We start from the raw sequence: 18,656 nt of genomic DNA, 5'->3' as shown, positions 1-18,656 counted from the left end.
GAGATGGGATTTCATCATGTTGCCCAGGCCAGTCTCAAACTCCTGACCTCAAGTGATCTGCCCGCCTCAGCCTCCTAAAGTGCTGGGATCACAGGTGTGAGCCTCCACGCCCGGCCACATCCAGACTTCAGGTGTGGAGAGGAATCGTGGTGCTCACAGGTGGCTGCTTGCAGCAGCTGAGGGGGTTTCTCTTTCCGGCCTTCGTCTCTTCCTCTCTTTTTGCCTGCTTGCTCTTCTTTCTCTCTCTCTCTGCAGATTTCTGCTTTCTGGGCTCTTGCCTGCCCTACACCCAAGCCCTGTGCTAAACCCTTTACTTCATGAGCTTATTTAGGCCTCACCACCATCCTATGAGGTAGGTATTGTTATAACCCCCATTGTATAGATGAGGAAACTGAGGCTCAGGGAGATAGCTGTCTCCCTCGAGGTCACAGCCGAGTAGCTTTCCAGCCAAGATTTGAGTCTGGATCTATCTAGCTTCCAACCGGCCCTCTTTTTTTTTTTTTTTTTTTTTGAGACAAAGTCTCACTCTGTCACCCAGGCTGGAATGCAGTAGCACAGTCTCAGCTCACTGCAATCTCTGTCTCCCAGGTTCAAACGATTGTCCTGCCTCAGCCACCTGAGTAGCTGGGACTACAGGCGCATGCCAGCACACCCAGCTAATTTTTGTATTTTTAGTAGAGATGGGGTTTCACTATGTTGGCCAGGCTAGTCTTGAACTCCTGACCTCGTGGTCCACCCACCTCAGCCTCCCAAAGTGCTGGGATTACAAGCATAAGCCACCGTCTCTGGCCAATGTTTTTTTTGTTTGTTTTTTTTTTGTTTTTTTGAGACGGAGTCTCGCTCTGTCACCCAGGCTGGAGTTCAGTGGCACTATCTCAGCTCACTGCAACCTCTGCCTCCTGGGTTCAAGTGATTCTCCTGCCTCAGCCTCCTGCGTAGCTGGGAATACAGGCACACGCCACCATACCTGGCTAATTTTTGTATTTTTAGTAGAGATGGGGTTTCACCATGTCAGTCAGGCTGGTCTTGAACTTTTGATTTCGTGATCTGCCCACCTCGGCCTCCCAAAGTGCTGGGATTACAGGCATGAGCCACCATGCCCAGCCTAACCTGCCCTCTTGGTTTCATATGAACTGGGAGAAAATCAACTGACAAAATCTGGAAATGGGCCGGGCGAGGTGGCTCACGCCTGTCATCCTAGAACTTTGGGAGGCCAAGGTGGGTGGATCACCTGAGGTCAGGAGTTTGAGACCAGCCTGGCCAACATGGTGAAATCCCATCTTTACTAATAATACAAAAATTAGCCAGGTGTGGTGGTGCCCACCTGTAATCCCAGCTACTCAGGAGGCTGAGGCACAAGAATCGCTTGAACCAGGGAGGTGGAATTTGCAGTGAGCTGAGGTCATGCCATTGCACTCCAGCCTGGGCAACAGAGTGAGACTCCGTCTCAAAAAAACAACCTGGAGATGACATACAACACATGCATCTTTCCAGCTTGGTCTCCCAGTCTGTAGAATGAGGAGTTTGGCCGGGCAGGGTGGCTCATGCCTGTAATCTCAAGGTTTGGGTAGCTGAGGTGGGAGGATCGTTTGAGGCCAGGAGTTTAAGACCAGCCTGGGCAACAAAGCGAGATGCCATCTCTACAAAAATTTTTTTTTTTTTTTTAAAGAAAATCAGAATAAACACAAGTATTTAAATTCTGAGACATAGATAATAATTGCAGTAGTACAACACTATGCTTCTGGTGTACTTGGCATTTTGTTTGAGAGAATCAAGAAATATGGTTCTCACAGATAAATGGTTACAAATGGTGATGGTTTTTTGTTTTTCTTCCACTCAGCTCACCTTGTCATCATAGGAACAGATACAGCAGGAGAAGCTTTATTTAAGAGACACACACAAATATATTTACCAACAGGCCATCACAAAAATAGTAACTAATAACAACAGTAACAGCTAACATACAGTGGTTAGCTATCCTAAGCGCAGATACGCTTGAAACCTTATAGCAACCTGTGAGGTCGGTACTCTTTTTTTTTTTTTTTTTTTGAGATGGGGCCTCGCTCTGTTGCCCAGGCTGGAGTGCCGTGGTGCGATGTTGACTCACTGCAACCTCTGCCTCCGGATTCAAGCAATTATCCTGCCTCAGCCTCCCAGGTAGCTGAGATTACAGGCTCGCGCCACCATGCCCGGCTTATTTTTGTATTTTTAGTAGAGATGGGGTTTCACCATGTCGGCCAGGCTGGTGGGTGGGTACTATTATCACCCCCATTTTACGGATGAGGAAACTGAGAGCCAGAGAGGTGAAGAGACTTGCCCAAGGCCGTAAGTTCGTAAGCATTGAGCCAGGTTCTCCACCTGGGCAGGGCAGATTGGCTCCAGAATCTCTCTGCCTCTTTTTTTTTTTTTTTTTTTGAGACAGATTCTTGCTCTGTCGCCCAGGCTGGAGTGCAAAGGCATGATCTTGGCTCACTGCAAACTCCACCTCCCAGATTCAAATGATTCTCCTGCCTCAACCTCCCAAGTAGCTGGGACTACAGGTACCCGCCACCACGCCCAACTAATTTTTGTATTTTTAATAGAGACAGGGTTTCGCCATGTTGGCCAGGATGGTGTCTAACACCTGACCTCAGGTGATCCACCTGTCTCAGTCTTCCAAAGTGCTGGGATTACAGGCTTGAGTCACCGCACCCAAAGTTTTTTGTAAGGATGAAAAATATTTTTTTAAAAAATGGAATCAGGCTAGGTGCGGTGGCTCACGCCTGTAATACCAGCACTTCCGGGAGGCCAAGGTGGGTGGATCACGAGGTCAGGAGTTCAAGACCATCCTGACCAACAGAGAGAGCAACCATCTTTACTAAAAATACAAAAATTAGCCGGGCATGGTGGTGTGCGCCTGTAATCCCAGCTGGTCAGGAGGCTGGCGTGAACCTAGGAGGCTTTCTCAAAAAAAAAAAAAAAGGGGGGGGAAATCAAAGCCTGACATAGTGGCACATGCCTGTAGTCCCAGCTATTTGGGAGACTGAGGTTGGATGATCACTTAACCCAATTAGTTTGCGGCTGTAGCAAATGATACTGCACTTCAGCCTGGTGACGGAGGGAGACTCCATCTCTTAAAAAAAAAAAAAAAGGGTGAGGTGGGGTGGCTCACGCCTGTTATCCCAGCACTTTGCGAGGCTGAGGTGGGTGGTTCACTTGAGTGCAGGAGTTTGAGACCAGCCTGGGCAACATGGTGAGACACTGTCTCTACAAATACAAAAATTAGTCAGGTGTGATGGTGTGTGCCTGTAATCCCAGTTACTAGGGAGGCTGAGGTGGGAGGATGGATTGAGCCTGAGAGGTCGAGGGTGCAGTGAGCTGTGATCCCAGCTCTGCGCTCCAGCCTGAGTGACAAAGCAAGACTCTGTCTCAAAAAAAAAAAAAGAATCACATAGTTGGATCTTGAAAATGCCTGCTCTATTAGTAGCATTCAGGAGTTTACCATATGCTAGAAGATCTCAGGATCTTCACAGCCCCTCTCATGTAGCCGAGCCTTTCTAGTTTACATTTAACTCTTCTCTCTCAGGTGTAAATGGTTCTATGATTCTGAGATTCTTTGGTGCTCCAGTGCCTCCTGTTTCCTGGCAGGGGTGTGTAGGAAGGCATGGATGGGGCCAGGCGTAGTGACTCACTCATGCCTGTAATCCCAGCATTTTGGGAGGCTGAGATGGGTGGATCACTTGAGGCCAGGAGTTGGAGACCAACCTGATTAACATGGTGAAACCCTGTCTCTACTAAAAATACAAAAAAAACTATCAGGGCAGGTCTGGGTGCAGTGACTCACGCCTGCAATCCAAGCACTTTGGGAGGCCGAGGTGGGCGAATCACGAGGTCAGGAGTTCGAGAACAGCCTGGCCAACATGGTGAAACCCATCTCTACTAAAAATAGAAAAAACTAGCTGGGCATAGTGGCCGGTACCTGTAATCCCAGCTACTTGGGAGGCTGAGGCAGGAGAATCTCTTGAGCCCTGGAGGCGGAGGTTGCAGTGAGCTGAGATCACGCCGCTGCACTCCACCCCAGGTGACAGAGTGAGACTCCGCCTCAAAAAGAAAAAAATAAAATTAGCCAGGCATGGTGGCACACGCCTGTAGTCCCAGCTACTTGGGAAGCTGAGGCAGGAGAATCACTTGAACCCGCGTGGTGGGGTTGCAGTGAGCTGAGATCATGCCACTGCACTCCAGCCTGGGTTACAGAGCAAGACTCTGTCTCAAAAAAAAAAAAAAAAAAAAGCATGGACGGGTTTGGAGGGCTGGCTGCTGAGGGTGAGATTTGGCTGAGTACCTGTCTACCTTTCTTACTGGCCCCATCTGCTCCCCTCAGATCCTAGTGGCTTTGAGACATCTTCACTTCAAGAACATTGTCCACTGTGACTTGAAACCAGAAAACGTGTTGCTGGCATCAGCGGACCCATTTCCTCAGGTCAGTTATGTCCCCTCCTGATTTGGGGAAATCCAGGCAACGCTGATGGCCGGGGTGGGGATGGGGAAGGGGATTATACTAATCAAGATGTGGGGGCCAGGCACAGTGGCTCTTGCCTGTAATCAGCATTTTGGGAGGCTGAGGCAGGAGGATCACTTGAGCCCAAAAGTTTGAGACTAGCCTGGGCAACAAAGCGAGACCTCACCTGTACAAAAAACGAAAAAAATTAGCCGGGAATGGTGGCGTGCACCTATAGTCCCAGCTGCTTAGGAGGCTGAGATGGGAGGATTGCCTGAGCCCAGGAGTTGGGTGGCTGCAGTGAGCTATGATCATGCCACTGCACTCCAGCCTGAGTGACAGAGTGAGACTCTAGCTCTTTAAAAAAAAAAAAAAAAGGAAGAAGACCGGGTGCGGTGGCTCACGCCTGTAATCCCAGCACTTTGGGAGGCCGAGGCGGATGGATTATCTGAGGTCAGGAGTTCGAGACCAGCCTGACCAACATGGAGAAACCCCGTCTCTACTAAAAATACAAAAAATTGGCCGGGCGCGGTGGCTCAAGCCTGTAATCCCAGCACTTTGGGAGGCCGAGACGGGCGGATCACGAGTTCAGGAGATCGAGACCATCCTGGCTAACACGGTGAAACCCCGTCTCTACTAAAATACAAAAAAAATTAGCCGGGCGAGGTGGCGGGCGCCTGTACTCCCAGCTACTCGGGAGGCTGAGGCAGGAGAATGGCGTGAACCTGGGAGGCAGGGCTTGCAGTGAGCTGAGATCCGGCCACTGCACTCCAGCCTGGGCAACAGAGCCAGACTCCGTCTCAAAAAAAAAAAAAAAAAAAAAAAAATTATTAAGGCCAGGCGAGGTGGCTTATGCCTATAATCCCTGCACTTTGGGAGGCCAAGATGGGAGGATAGCTTGAGCCCAGGAGTTCGAGTCTGCATCCACAGTGAGCTATAATTGTGCCACTGTACTGCAGCTGGGGTGACAGAGCAAGACCCTGTCTCTTAAAAAAGAAACAAAGTTCAGTGAAATATTCTGCTTGTTTTTCATACTATGTCTTCAAAATCTGGTGTATGACAGTTGGGGAAATAGATTGACATACACAAGTTGTTCCAAACGTATTTAAAAGTTTTCTGAGGGCCGGGCGCGGTGGCTCAAGCCTGTAATCCCAGCACTTTGGGAGGCCGAGACGGGCGGATCACGAGGTCAGGAGATCGAGACCATCCTGGCTAACATGGTGAAACCCCGTCTCTACTAAAAATACAAAAAACTAGCCGGGCGTGGTGGCGGGCGCCTGTAGTCCCAGCTACTCGGAGGCTGAGGCAGGAGAATGGCGTGAACCTGGGAGGCGGAGCTTGCAGTGAGCCGAGATCGTGCCACTGCACTCCAGCCTGGGTGACACAGCGCGAGACTCCGTCTCAAAAAAAAAAAAAAAAGTAAAAAGAAACAGATGAAATTAGTTTTAATAATATAGTGTATCCCAACATATAGCACTTTATTCAATAGTCAACATAAAAATTATTAAGGCCAGGCGAGGTGGCTTATGCCTATAATCCCTGCACTTTGGGAGGCCAAGATGGGAGGATAGCTTGAGCCCAGGAGTTCGAGTCTGCATCCACAGTGAGCTATAATTGTGCCACTGTACTCCAGCTGGGGTGACAGAGCAAGACCCTGTCTCTTAAAAAAGAAACAAAGTTCAGTGAAATATTCTGCTTGTTTTTCATACTATGTCTTCAAAATCTGGTGTGTGACAGTTGGGGAAATAGATTGACATACACAAGTTGTTCCAAACGTATTTAAAAGTTTTCTGAGGGCCGGGCGCGGTGGCTCAAGCCTGTAATCCCAGCACTTTGGGAGGCTGAGACGGGCGGATCACGAGGTCAGGAGATCGAGACCATCCTGGCTAACACGGTGAAACCCCGTCTCTACTAAAAAATACGAAAAACTAGCCGGACGAGGTGGCGGGCGCCTGTAGTCCCAGCTACTCGGGAGGCTGAGGCAGGAGAATGGCGTAAACCCGGGAGGGGGAGCTTGCAGTGACCCGGGGAGCTTGCAGTGAGCCGAGATCGGGCCACTGCACTCCAGCCTGGGCGACAGAGCCAGACTCCATCTCAAAAAAAAAAAAAAAAAAAAAATTTTCTGGTCGGGCACAGTGGCTCATGCCTGTAATCTCAACACTTTGGGAGGCTGAGGTGGGCAGATCACTTGAAGTCAGGAGTTGGAGACCAGCCTGGCTAACATGGTGAAACCCTGTCTCTACTAAAAATACAAAAATTAGCCGGGCATGGTGGCAGGCACCTGTAATCCCAGCTACCCGGGAGGCTGAGGCAGGAGAGTTGCTTGAACCCAGGAGGTGGAGGTTGCAGTGAGCCGAGATCACACCACGGCAGTCCAGCCTGGGCAACAGAGCAAGACCTGGTCTAAACAAATAAAAATAAAATAAATAAAAATTTTAAAAAAAGATCCAGCCAGGCGTGGTGGCTCATGCCTGTAATCCCAGCACTTTGGGAGGCCGAGGTGGGCGGATCACAAGGTCAGGAGATCGAGACCATCCTGGCTAACACAGTGAAACCCCATCTCTACTAAAAATACAAAAAATTAGCCAGGCGTGGTGGTGCGCGCCTGTAGTCCCAGCTACTCGGAGAATGGCGTGAACCCAGGAGGTGGAGCTCACAGTGAGCTGAGATTGCGCCACTGCACTCCAGCCTGGGCGACAAAGCGAGACTCCGTCTCAAAAAAAAAAAAAAAAGATTCATAGGAAAGGGTAGATCTTGGAAAAGGGAAAGATCTATAAGATCTGTAGAAAGGGTAGAGGACCTCAGGAAAGTGTGGCTGTCACATTGAGATTCAGCTCAGGGGTTGGCACGTGGCTGGTTTCAAAGGTGACAGAGGCTTCAGACGTCAAGGATTTGGGGCTCTATCCTGCAAGCAACAGTGAGCCAAGGAAGGGTTTTGAACAGGGAAGGGACAATACATGAACAGAGCGGGGACTGAGGCTGAGACTGGTAGGCAGCAGAGCAGGACCTTGAACCCAGGTCTTGCTGGCTCCAAAGCCTGTCCATGACCTTAGACTGCAGCCATTAACAATGAGGGAAAGGGGCCAGGCGTGGTGGCTCATGTCTGTAATCCCAGCACTTTGGGAGGCCGAGGCAGGCAGAACACCTGAGGTCAGGAGTTTGGGACCAGCCTAGCTGACATGGCAAAACGTCATCTCTACTAAAAATATAAAAATTAGCCAGGTGTGGTGGTAGGTCCCTGTGATCCCAGCTATTTGGGAGGCTGAGGCAGGAGAATTGCTTGAACCCGGGAGGCAGAAGTTGCAGTGAGCCAAGATCACGCTACTGCACTCCAGCCTGGGCGACAGAGCAAGACTCCATCTCAAAAAAATAAATAAATAAGACAATGAGGGAAAGGTAGGCATACACCGTACTGTCTGCCGGCTACTGCAGTCAGCACCTGCTCCTACCTAATCCCCAGGAAAGCCTGAGAGGAGGCTGTTATCAACAACCCCCCAATACAGATGACAAAATCAAGGCCTGGAGAAATTAGGTTCCTGACCTGAGATCACTGAGGCTCATTCTGTGCTAGACACTGCTCCTAACACGTTGCATATATATTTCTCTTTCAGTCTAAATAAGCACCCTTTAAGGTAGGGACTGTTAAGATCTCCATTATGTTTCATGTTTGTTTGTTTGTTTTTTGAGACGGAGTCTCGCTCTGTCACCCAGGCTGGAGTGCAGTGGCACGATCTCGGCTCACTGCAACCTCCGCCTCCCAGGTTCAGGCGATTCTCCTGCCTCAGCCTCCCAGGTAGCTGGGACCACAGGTGTCTGCCACCAACGCCTGGCTAATTTTTGTATTTTTAGTAGAGACAGGGGTTTCACCATGTTGGCCAGGCTGGTCTCGAACTCCTGACCTCAAATGATCCATCTTCCTTGGCCTCCCAAAGTGCTGGGATTGCAGGCATGAGCCACCATGCCCCAATCATGTATATTTTAAGGCTATTTAAAAAAAAAAGATCTGCATTATTTAAAACAGCAAACCATTGGAGGTGGCAGAGGTATAGCAGCAGCTAGCCTTTATTGTGCACCAACTGCATGCCAAATATTGTGTTGTGGGCTTTGGATGGTTTAACTCACTAACCATCATGGCAGTCCTCTGAGATAGGTGCTCTTCTGCTCATATTCTTCCTATAGATGGGGAAACTGAGGCACGGAGAGGGAAAGTCACTTGCCCAGGGTTGCTCAGCTAGTGAGCCGAGGAGCCTGGATTCAAACCAGCATTCAGCTTTCTCTGGAATACCATGGGGGGTGGTGTGGTGGGGATGCTGGGGCGGGTGCGGCTCCATCACCTGATAGAGCCTTCGCCCCTCGCCCTCTGCAGGTGAAGCTGTGTGACTTTGGCTTTGCGCGCATCATCGGTGAGAAGTCATTCCGCCGCTCAGTGGTGGGCACGCCGGCCTACCTGGCGCCCGAGGTGCTGCTCAACCAGGGCTACAACCGCTCGCTGGACATGTGGTCGGTGGGCGTGATCATGTACGTCAGCCTCAGCGGCACGTTCCCTTTCAACGAGGACGAGGACATCAATGACCAAATCCAGAACGCTGCCTTCATGTACCCGGCCAGCCCCTGGAGCCACATCTCAGCTGGAGGTGCCTGGGGCCCGCCTATCCCATGGGTGGGTGGGTTGTGGGGTGGGGCTGGAGGAGTGGGCGGGGCCACGAGAGGGGATGGACGGGGAAGCAGCCTGGCACCTTGTGGGTGAAGCCTAGTGGCAGGGCGGGCCTACTGGAGGGGCGTGGCCACAGGAGGAGCCATCCTATAAACAGTGGGCTGGGACCCAGTCCTAGACTAGGTTACTTGGGCTGGAAACCAAGTGCCCCAAAACTGCTAAGGAGGACACTTGGAGCCTTAGGGGGCTGAGTGAGACTTGGCTTGTCTAGGGTGGGACCAGGAGAGGGACTGGACTTGAGGGTGGCAAAGGGCTGGGGTGACCAGGAGAAGGGGCTGAGCCCCTCAAGGCATTGGTTGGAACCTGGAGCCTTTGGGTTTATGACCCCAAAAGGGTAAGCCTTGCAAAAAGGAGGCACCAGTGGGTAGAGTTGAGGAACAAGGGCCTGGCTACTTTGCTGGGTACTGGGGCCATGACTTGGGTGAAGATGGGCCTGAAGCCTGGAGTGGGTCCAGTGACCGAGGGGGCCAGTCTAGGGATGTGGCCTTGGAGGGTTTCTGAAGAGGTCCAGTAACAGGGCAGACCCTGAGGCCTGGAAGCTGGGAGGGGATGGGAGCGGGGAGGAGAAGGGAGCCAGGACTGAGGCAGACGTTGCGATCTCTGCATTCCTGGGCTTTGGTGTCGTGGCTGGGCCTGATGAGGTGGCACCGGGCCTGGTGACTTGAACCTGCTTGGGAATGGGTCTGTAACTTTCCCTGCTTGGAAAAGTTAAGTCCTAAGGCCTGGAGCTTTGAGGCTGGGTGTGGGATGGCATGTTTAGAGGGCCAGAGGCAAGGCTAAGATACTGGGGTGTGTCAGAAGCCAGGAGAACAAGGGACATGTCTTGGAGCCAGGGAGCTCAGGAAGACAGATGGAGTATGGGAAGGGGGGGATCATTCATTCGTTTATTTATAACCATTTATTCAACAAGTACATTCATGTATTTATAACAATTGATTCAACATGTTGAGCGCCTACGATGTGCCAGGCATTGACTGTTCCAGCTCTGGGAATACTGTGATGACTTGGACAGGAGGGGTCAGGTGCGGGGGAGCTCCTTGAGTGGTCTGTGAAGAGTGGAAGGGGGAAGAGCCCTCTCTGGAGGGTGTGACTTCATGGAGCAGGTGGGGCAGGGTGATGCGGAGGTTGCTCAGTGCAGGACAAGACAAGGTCTTGGTGGTGGTCTAAAAGTACAGGCCCTAAGCAGTGAGAATGTGGATTGACTTGAGTCCTGGAATAATACTGGGGGTGTTCAATACTGGCTTTTTTTTTTTAGACGGAGTCTTGCTCTCTCGCCCAGGCTGGAGTGCAGTGGTGTGATCTTGGCTCACTGTAACCTCCGCCTCCTGGGTTCAAGGGATTCTCCTGCCTCAGTCTCCCAAGTAACTGGGATTACAGGCACACACCACCTGCCTGGCTAATTTTTTGTATTTTTAGTAGAGACGTGGTTTTGCCGTGTTAGCCAGGCTGGTCTTGAGCTCCTGACCTCAAGTTACTTGTCTGCCTCAGCCTCCCAAAGTGCTGGGATTGCAGGCATAAGCCATCACACCCAGCCAACATTGTCTTTTGAGACCCACCCAGAAGTCCCTGAGTAAAAATGCATCGAGTGTGCACAAGTGAATTTAAGTGTGGTTGCACCTGTGTGAGGATCACAGCATCCTGTGGGTGTTGACCGGAGCAGGGTGCCTGTGTGCACCAGGCCTCTCCTCGGATGGGTTCACACAGTGAAGCCTTGTCCTTCAAGGCTTCCCATCAAGGAGAGAGCCTCGGATGAGTGCTGGCTTGTCTTGAAGCTTGACATTTGCTAGTCCTCTTCTTCACAATGAACAGGCCTTAGTCTCTGAGGCTTCTGCAGGCAATGGTGACTAACTACCATCTGATGACATTTTTTTTTTTTTTGAGACGGAGTTTCGCACTTGTCACCCAGGCTGGAGTGCAGTGGCACGATCTTGGCTCACTGCAACCTCTGCCTCCTGAGTTCAAGCGATTCTTCTGCCTCAGCCTCCCGAGTAGCTGGGACTACAGGCATGCACTACCATGTCCAGTTAATTTTTTGTATTTTTAGTAGAGATGGGGTTTCTCCATATTGGCCAAGCTTGTCTCGAACCCCTGACCTCAGGTGATCCACCCGCCTCGGCCTCCCAAAGTGCTGGGATTACAGGTATGAGCCATCGCGCCCAGCCTGATGACATAGATGCTCCCTGATTTACACTGGCATTAGATAAACCTGATAAACCCATTGTAAATTAAAAGTATCATAAGTTGGTCAGGCGCAGTGGCTGAGGGCCGTAATCCCAGCACCTTGGGAGGCCAAGGTGGGCAGATTGCTTGATCCCAGGAGTTAAAGACCAGCCTGGGCAATGTGTCTCTACAAAAAGTACAAAAATTGGCCGGGCACGGTGGCTCAAGCCTGTAATCCCAGCACTTTGGGAGGCCGAGACGGGTGGATCACGAGGTCAGGAGATCGAGACCATCCTGGCTAACACGGTGAAACCCCGTCTCTACTAAAAAATACAAAAAACTAGCCAGGCGATGTGGCGGACGCCTGTAGTCCCAGCTACTTGGGAGGCTGAGGCAGGAGAATGGCGTGAACCCGGGAGGCGGAGCTTGCAGTGAGCTGAGATCCGGCCACTGCACTCCAGCCTGGGTGACAGAGCGAGACTCCGTCTCAAAAACAAACAAACAAACAAACAAAAAAATTACAAAAATTAGCCGACCATAGTGACAGATACTTGTAGTCCCAGCTACTCGGGAGGCTAAGGCAGGATAATCAATCAAGCTGGGGGCATAGAGACTTCAGTGAGCATTGATCATGCCACTGCACTTCAACTTGGATAACAATGAGACCCCAAAAAAAAAAAAAAAAAAGAAGGAAATATTGTAAGTTGCAAATCCATTTAGGCCAGGCGCGGTGGCTCTTGCCTGTAATCCCAATAATTTGGGAGGCCAAGGCAGGTGGATTGCTTGAGGTCAGGAGTTCGAGACCAGCCTGGCCAACATGGTCGAACCCTGTCTCTACTAAAAGTACAAAAAGTTAGCTGGACATGGTGACACACACTTGTATTCCTAGCTACTCAGGAGGCTGAGGCAGGAGAATTGCATGAACCCGGGAGGCAGAGGTTGCAGTGAGCCAAGATCATGCCACTGCACTCCAGCCTGGGCAACAGAGGGAGACTCCGTCTCAATAAATAAATAAATAAATAAATAAATAAATAAATAAATAAATAAAAAGAATAGTACACATGTAATTGTATGTACCTGTGTATGACAAAAAGAAAAAAAAAAAGGTGACATAGGGGAATGGGGGAATTGAAGTAGAGAACAGGTAAAGAGGGAGCTGGTGTGAACATGCGTGTGCAGGAGGAGACAAATTTGTAATGAGGAAATGGATGGGTGAGTGATTGGCACAGGTGAGGCTTCTGAACCACCTGAGCTAGTGCAGAAGGAAGGTGTCAGTGGCAGGCAGGTAGGCTAGGGCGTGCCTATTAGAGGAGTGACCCTCGACCTGTAGGGCTTGACCTGTTTCTCTTTCCTATGCAGCCATTGACCTCATCAACAACCTGCTGCAGGTGAAGATGCGCAAACGCTACAGCGTGGACAAATCTCTCAGCCACCCCTGGTTACAGGTGATGCAGTGGGCAGGGCTGGCCCATTGGCTGGGTTGGAGGAATGGGTGGAACTAGATTGCTTATTGGCTAGGCAGGTAGTGACGGATGTAGGTTTCCTTGGGTCTGGAATGTGAGTAGTCCTCCCATTGGCTGGAAGAGGGGGTGAAGCTAAATGTCTACTGGCTGGGTGGGTTGCAGAGGGTGTGGCTTCACCTTCATTGGTACCCAGCTGTCAGTGGCAAAGCAGATGGCCTCCAGGCACTGCTCCAATGCAGACCCCAAGCTAACTCCAGTTCTGTCGGGCCCAGGAGTACCAGACGTGGCTGGACCTCCGAGAGCTGGAGGGGAAGATGGGAGAGCGATACATCACGCATGAGAGTGACGACGCGCGCTGGGAGCAGTTTGTGGCAGAGCATCCGCTGCCTGGGTCTGGGCTGCCCGCGGACAGGGATCTTGGTGGGGCCCATTCACCACAGGACCACGACATGCAGGGGCTGGCGGAGCGCATCAGTGTTCTCTGAGGTCCTGTGCCCTCGTCCAGCTGCTGCCCTCCACAGCGGTTCTTCACAGGATCCCAGCAATGAACTGTTCTAGGGCAAGTGGCTTCCTGCCCAAACTGGATGGGACACGTGGGGAGTGCGGTGGGGGGAGTTATTTCCGAGGCCCCTCCCTGCTTCCCCAGCAATTAAAACGGACTCATCTCTGGCCCCATGGCCTTGGTCTCAGCACACAGCACTCTTAACTCATAGTTTGTTGTACCAAGATGGAGTTCATCTAGAAAGAGGACTGCCTGAAAAGAGGAAGGATGGAGGGGGTGGGGAGAGAGGACTGATGGGAGAGGAGTCTTGGAAGGAGGACGACCTGGGGTAGAAAATATAGAGAAGGATTGCCAGGAGAGAAGAAGAGAAGGGAGAGGGAGGAGTAATGGAGAAGGAGTTGGAAACTGGGGAGAGATGAAAGGAATGTGACTGGAGGGTAGAGAACTTGGAGAAAAGAAAGTAATCTCATGGTTTGTGATGACTGATTTTTTATTTGGTGGTGTTACTACTAATCACAACTATTAACAATTCAGGCTGGGGCTGGGCGCGGTGGCTCAAGCCTGTAATCCCAGCACTTTGGGAGGCCGAGGCGGGTGGATCACAAGGTCAGGAGATCGAGACTATCCTGGCTAACATGGTGAAACCCCGTCTCTACTAAAAATACAAAAAACTAGCCGGGCGCGGTAGCGGGCGCCTGTGGTCCCAGCTACTTGGGAGGCTGAGGTGGGAGAATGGCGTGAACCCCGGGGGCGGAGCTTGCAGTGAGCCGAGATCGCGCCACTGCACTCCAGCCTGGGAGACACAGTGAGACTCCGTCTCAAAAAAAAAAAAAAAAAAAAACAATTCAGGCTGGGCGTGGTGGCTCACGCCTGTAATTCCAGCTCTTTAGGAGGCTGAGGCAGGCAGATCCCTTAGATCTCAGGAGTTCGAGACCAGCCTGACCAAGTTGGCGAAACTCCCTTTCTACAAAGAGTTCAAAAATTAGCCAGGTGTGGTAGCTTGCACCTGTGATCTCAGCTACTTGGGAGGTTGAGGCTGGAGGATCGCTTGACCCCAGGAAGCAGAGATTGCAGTGAGCCAAGGATCACGCCACTGCACTCTAGCCTGGGCAAGAGAGAGACCCTGTCTCAAAAATAAAATAAATAAAATGCAGTTAGCCCAAGTCTGATCCATACTAGAAAACTGATATACAACATTTAGTATTTTATTTTATATTGATGTGATGACTTCTCTGTATACGAAATATATAGAGAAGTATATATTAATTCATTTGTCTCACTGAGCTGGGTGATGCTGGGGACACAGTGGTGACTGAGACAGCCAAGGACTGCCCTTCATGGGGTTCGCCATCCAGTGGAGAGACTTACCTGCCCCTGGACAGTGATGACCCAGAATGGGAAGGGCTGGACTGGGGGAGTTTGGGAGGCTTGGGCAGCCTAGAATGAGCTCAGGGGTCAGAGAGGGTGGGTAGTCAGAGAGGACCTCTTTTTTTTTTTTTTTTTTTTGAGACGGAGTCTCGCTCTGTCGCCCAGGCTGGAGTGCGGTGGCCGGATCTCAGCTCACTGCAAGCTCCGCCTCCCGGGTTCACGCCATTCTCCGGCCTCAGCCTCCCGAGTAGCTGGGACCACAGGCGCCGCCATCTCGCCCGGCTATTTTTTGTATTTCTTAGTAGAGACGGGGTTTCACTGTGTTCGCCAGGATGGTCTCGATCTCCTGACCTCGTGATCCGCCCATCTCGGCCTCCCAAAGTGCTGGGATTACAGGCTTGAGCCACCGCGCCCGGCCGAGAGGACCTCTTAAGCTTCATCTTAGCGTTGAAAGACTGAAGGCGGAGGGAACGAACTGGAGGGAACACGTATCCACCTCTCTCTACCTTTGACTCCAGCCCTGCAGCTCCCCAGTTCTCCAATAACACCCTAACAACATGGTTCTCCACCTTCCACAGCTGAAGGCAAACGATCCGAACATGCACCTGAACAAGTTTTCTTCAGACTTTCAGCACGCTCTGACTTACGTGCTGCAAAGACCTACCTGAAAGCTGGGCATGGTGGCAGGTGACAGTATTCCCAGCTGTTTAAGAGGCTGAGGTGGGAGGATTGCTGGAGTCTAGGAGTTCGAGTCCAGTTTGGGCAACATCCCTAAAAAAAAAAAACCAGGAAAACAGGAAAGAATTTAGCAGCCAATTTAGGCTAATACTGGGAGCTTACTCTGGGATTTTCCAATTTGATTTGTATCAACTTGTCCATCTGATGGTTCCAGAGCTGCAGCTTTTTTTTTTTTTTTTTTTTTTCCTGTGGCAGGGTCCCTGTTGCCCGGGCTGGAGTGCAGTGGCATGATCACAGCTCACTGCAGCCTTGACCTCCTGGGCTCTAGTGATCCTCCCGCCTCAGCCTCCTGAGTAGCTGGAACTACAGGCACATGCCACCATGCTGGCTAATTTTTTTGTAGAGGTTTTACCATGTTGCCCAGGCTGGTCTCAAGTTCCTGAGCTCAAGCGATCTGCCTGCCTCAGCCTCCCAAAGTGTTGGGATTACATACATGAGCCACTGCGCCTGGCTGAGCTGCAGCTCTTTGATTTGAAAATGCTAAATGAGCCTCAGTAAATCAAGGTATCCAAATGAGCAGGATACCTCTGAGGCATAGTTGCTAAGACTATTGGGGAAAGGCTCTTAGACTCCATCCCCAGTGCCTATCCCTTTATTTAGTCTAAGGTCCGGAAGTGTAGGCAACATAGAGGTGAATCCATCTCCGTGACAGACCCAGGCTAAAAATGGATGGAAAAGACTATCAGACCTGATCTGCTGCTGTGTTGGCCACTAGTTAACATCCGGAGACCAGAAATGAGAGACATGATTCAAAAACGTTGAAATTCCTCAATTATAGGATTCCAGGAGATAGCGCACATCATGAGGATGCCGTGAAAGATAAAATCAAGGCCGTGCACGGTGGCTCACGCCTGTAATCTCAGCACTTTGGGTGCTGAGGTAGGTGGATCATCTGAGGTCGGGAGTTCGAGACCAGCCTGACTAACATGGAGAAATCCCGTCTCTACTAAAAATACAAAATTAGCTGGGCATGGTGGCGCATGCCTGTAATCCCAGCTATTCGGGAGGTTGAGGCAGGAGAATCGCTTGAACCCGGGAGGCTGAGGTTGTGGTGAGCCAAGATCGTGCCATTGCACTCCAGCCTGGGCAACAAGAGTGAACCCCGTCTCAAAAAAAAAAAAAAAAAGTCAAATCCACCCAATGAAAACTTAGGGGCCTACAACTTAAATCATTAGAGACAAAAAGTTTATCCTATTAGACCACTGGAACCACAAAATCTAATTTTGTTTGTTAGAGCCAGGGTCTTGCTCTATCACCCAGGCTTCCACACAGTGGTATGATCATAGCTCACTGCAGCCTCAAACTACTGGGTTCAAGCCATCTTCCCCCTCAGCCACTTGAGTAGCCGGGACTACAGGTATGAGCCACCACACCTGGCTAATTTTTTGTTTTTTATGTAGTTTTAAATTTTTTATTATTTTTTGAGATAGAATCTTGCTGTGTTGCCCAGGCCAAAGTGCAGTGGCATGATCACAGCTCACTGCAGCCTCAACCTCCTGGGCTCAAGTGATCTTCCCACCTCAGCCTCCCAAGTAGCTGAGGCTACAGGCATGCGCCACCACGCCCGGCTAAGTTTTATATTTTTAGTAGAGAAGGGGTTTTGCCATGTTGGCCAGGCTGGTCTCGAACTCCTGACCTCAAGTGATCTGCCCGCCTTGGCCTCCCAAAGTGCTGGGATTACAGGCATGAACCACTGTGCCCGGGCATGTTTTTTGTTATAGAGAGGGGGTCTCACTATGTTGCCCAGGCTGGTATTGAACTCCTGGTGTTAAGAGATCCTCTTGCCTCACCTCTCAAAGTGCTGGGATTACAGGTGTGGGCCACTGCACCCGGCCTCAAAACCTAATCTTGATAGAGACACTTGTATATACTGTAAAGAAAAGGGACATTGGACTTGACACTATTTAGCTTTGAAGTGCAAAAGGAATTTGAGTCTAAGATTCAGTCTTCCAGTGACTCACTTCCAGCCAACTTTCTCCTCTGTGTCTATAAGCATTCCTTAACCTTCAGGGGGAAATGACCATCAACCCCCTTAATGAGCATCCTGCCAGGGTTTTTGTAGACACAGGGGCCACACACTCTGCCATAAACGTATTAGTGCCCACTCCCTACCTCAGTACACAACAATAATGGTAATGAGACCATAATTAGCCACATGGTTATGCCTGTCCAAGCCACTCTTGGGCTCGTTGGGCCCTCTACTACCCAGCAAAGTTTCTTACTCAGATTACTCCAATAATCCCTTTAGAAAGAGATATTCTATCAATGTAGAAGAATAATTTTTTTTTTTTTTTTTTGAGATGTAGTCTCGCTCTGTCACCCAGGCTGGAGTGCAGTGGCGCAATCTCGGCTCACTGCAACTTCTACCTCCCAGATTCAAGCCATTCGCCTGCCTAATCCTCCCAAGTAACTGGGATCACAGGTGCACACCATCACCATCAGCGAATTTTTGTATTTTTAGTAGAGGCAGGGTTTCACCATGTTGGACACGCTAGTCTCAAACTCCTGACCTCAAGTGATCCACCTGCCTTGGCCTCCGAAAGTGTTGGGATTACAGGTGTGAGCCACCGTGCCCAGCCAAAGCCATAGTATTTCACATTCACAAGAGGGCTTATGTCTCCCAGTCCCTAATTCTGCCCTTGTTCATCCAGTCCACTAACCTTCCCACCACTCCAACCACCCTGTTCCCGAAACATCCACCTCTCCCTCAGACCCACATATCCAGGATCTGCGACTTGCATTCCTGATTCTCTTTGAGCCTCCAACTCAACAAACATAGGGTGCATCTGGGAGGCTAAACCTCTTAAGGTAGAAGTAGATCCTTTCTTTTTTAGAATTAAAAAAATTTTTTTTTGTTTAAATAGAGACAAGATCTTGCTATGTCACCCAGGCTGGTCTTAAAGTCCTGGCCTCAAGCGATCCTCCCGCCTCGGTCTCCCAAAGTGTTGAGATTACAGGTGTGAGCCACTGCACCTGGCTCCCTTTTTTTTTTTTTAACCAATTACCCTAAGTTGTGGAATAGAATTAGATCTTTTCATGCCCTTCTTGAAGCTGCCTTAATGTGTTCTGACACCAGAGGCCCACTAGGGCCCCCAACGCGTTATTCGGAGCCTCCTACTATCCACTTCCATCCCCTACAACACTCCTGTCTGCCAAGCATCCCAATCATAACACCTGTAATTTGGGAGGCTGAGGTGGGCAGATCACCTGAGGTCAGGAGTTCTAGACAAGCCT

General features: G+C 50.4%; 1 protein-coding gene and 1 long non-coding RNA gene across 4 annotated transcripts in view; one reads left to right on the top strand and one right to left on the bottom strand.

Annotated features, from left to right (window-relative positions):
- Window positions 1-13,506, top strand: part of PRKD2 (protein kinase D2) — a 46,010-nt gene extending 32,504 nt beyond the window's left edge. For 2 of the 3 annotated variants that reach the window (XM_025366888.1, XM_025366887.1), the window contains exons 16-19: window positions 4,361-4,459; window positions 8,844-9,111; window positions 12,711-12,796; window positions 13,087-13,506. In XM_025366888.1, coding sequence (XP_025222673.1) covers window positions 4,361-4,459; window positions 8,844-9,111; window positions 12,711-12,796; window positions 13,087-13,299 — 666 coding nt within the window. In that variant the 3' untranslated portion in view covers window positions 13,300-13,506. Of the gene's footprint in view, window positions 1-4,360; window positions 4,460-8,843; window positions 9,142-12,710; window positions 12,797-13,086 lie in introns of all 3 variants that reach the window. The other variant, XM_025366886.1, reaches the window with a different exon arrangement.
- The window catches only part of LOC112612412, a 15,611-nt gene continuing 7,010 nt past the window's right edge, over window positions 10,056-18,656 (bottom strand). The window contains exon 3 of the long non-coding RNA XR_003116858.1: window positions 10,056-10,369. This is a non-coding gene — a long non-coding RNA (uncharacterized LOC112612412). The remainder of the gene's footprint in view (window positions 10,370-18,656) is intronic.

Source organism: Theropithecus gelada, chromosome 19 (genome assembly GCF_003255815.1).
Source record: "Theropithecus gelada isolate Dixy chromosome 19, Tgel_1.0, whole genome shotgun sequence".
NCBI classification, from domain to species: Eukaryota; Metazoa; Chordata; class Mammalia; order Primates; family Cercopithecidae; genus Theropithecus; species Theropithecus gelada.
The sequence above is the reverse complement of the archived record's forward strand: the minus strand, read 5'-3'. Positions and strand labels throughout refer to the sequence as shown.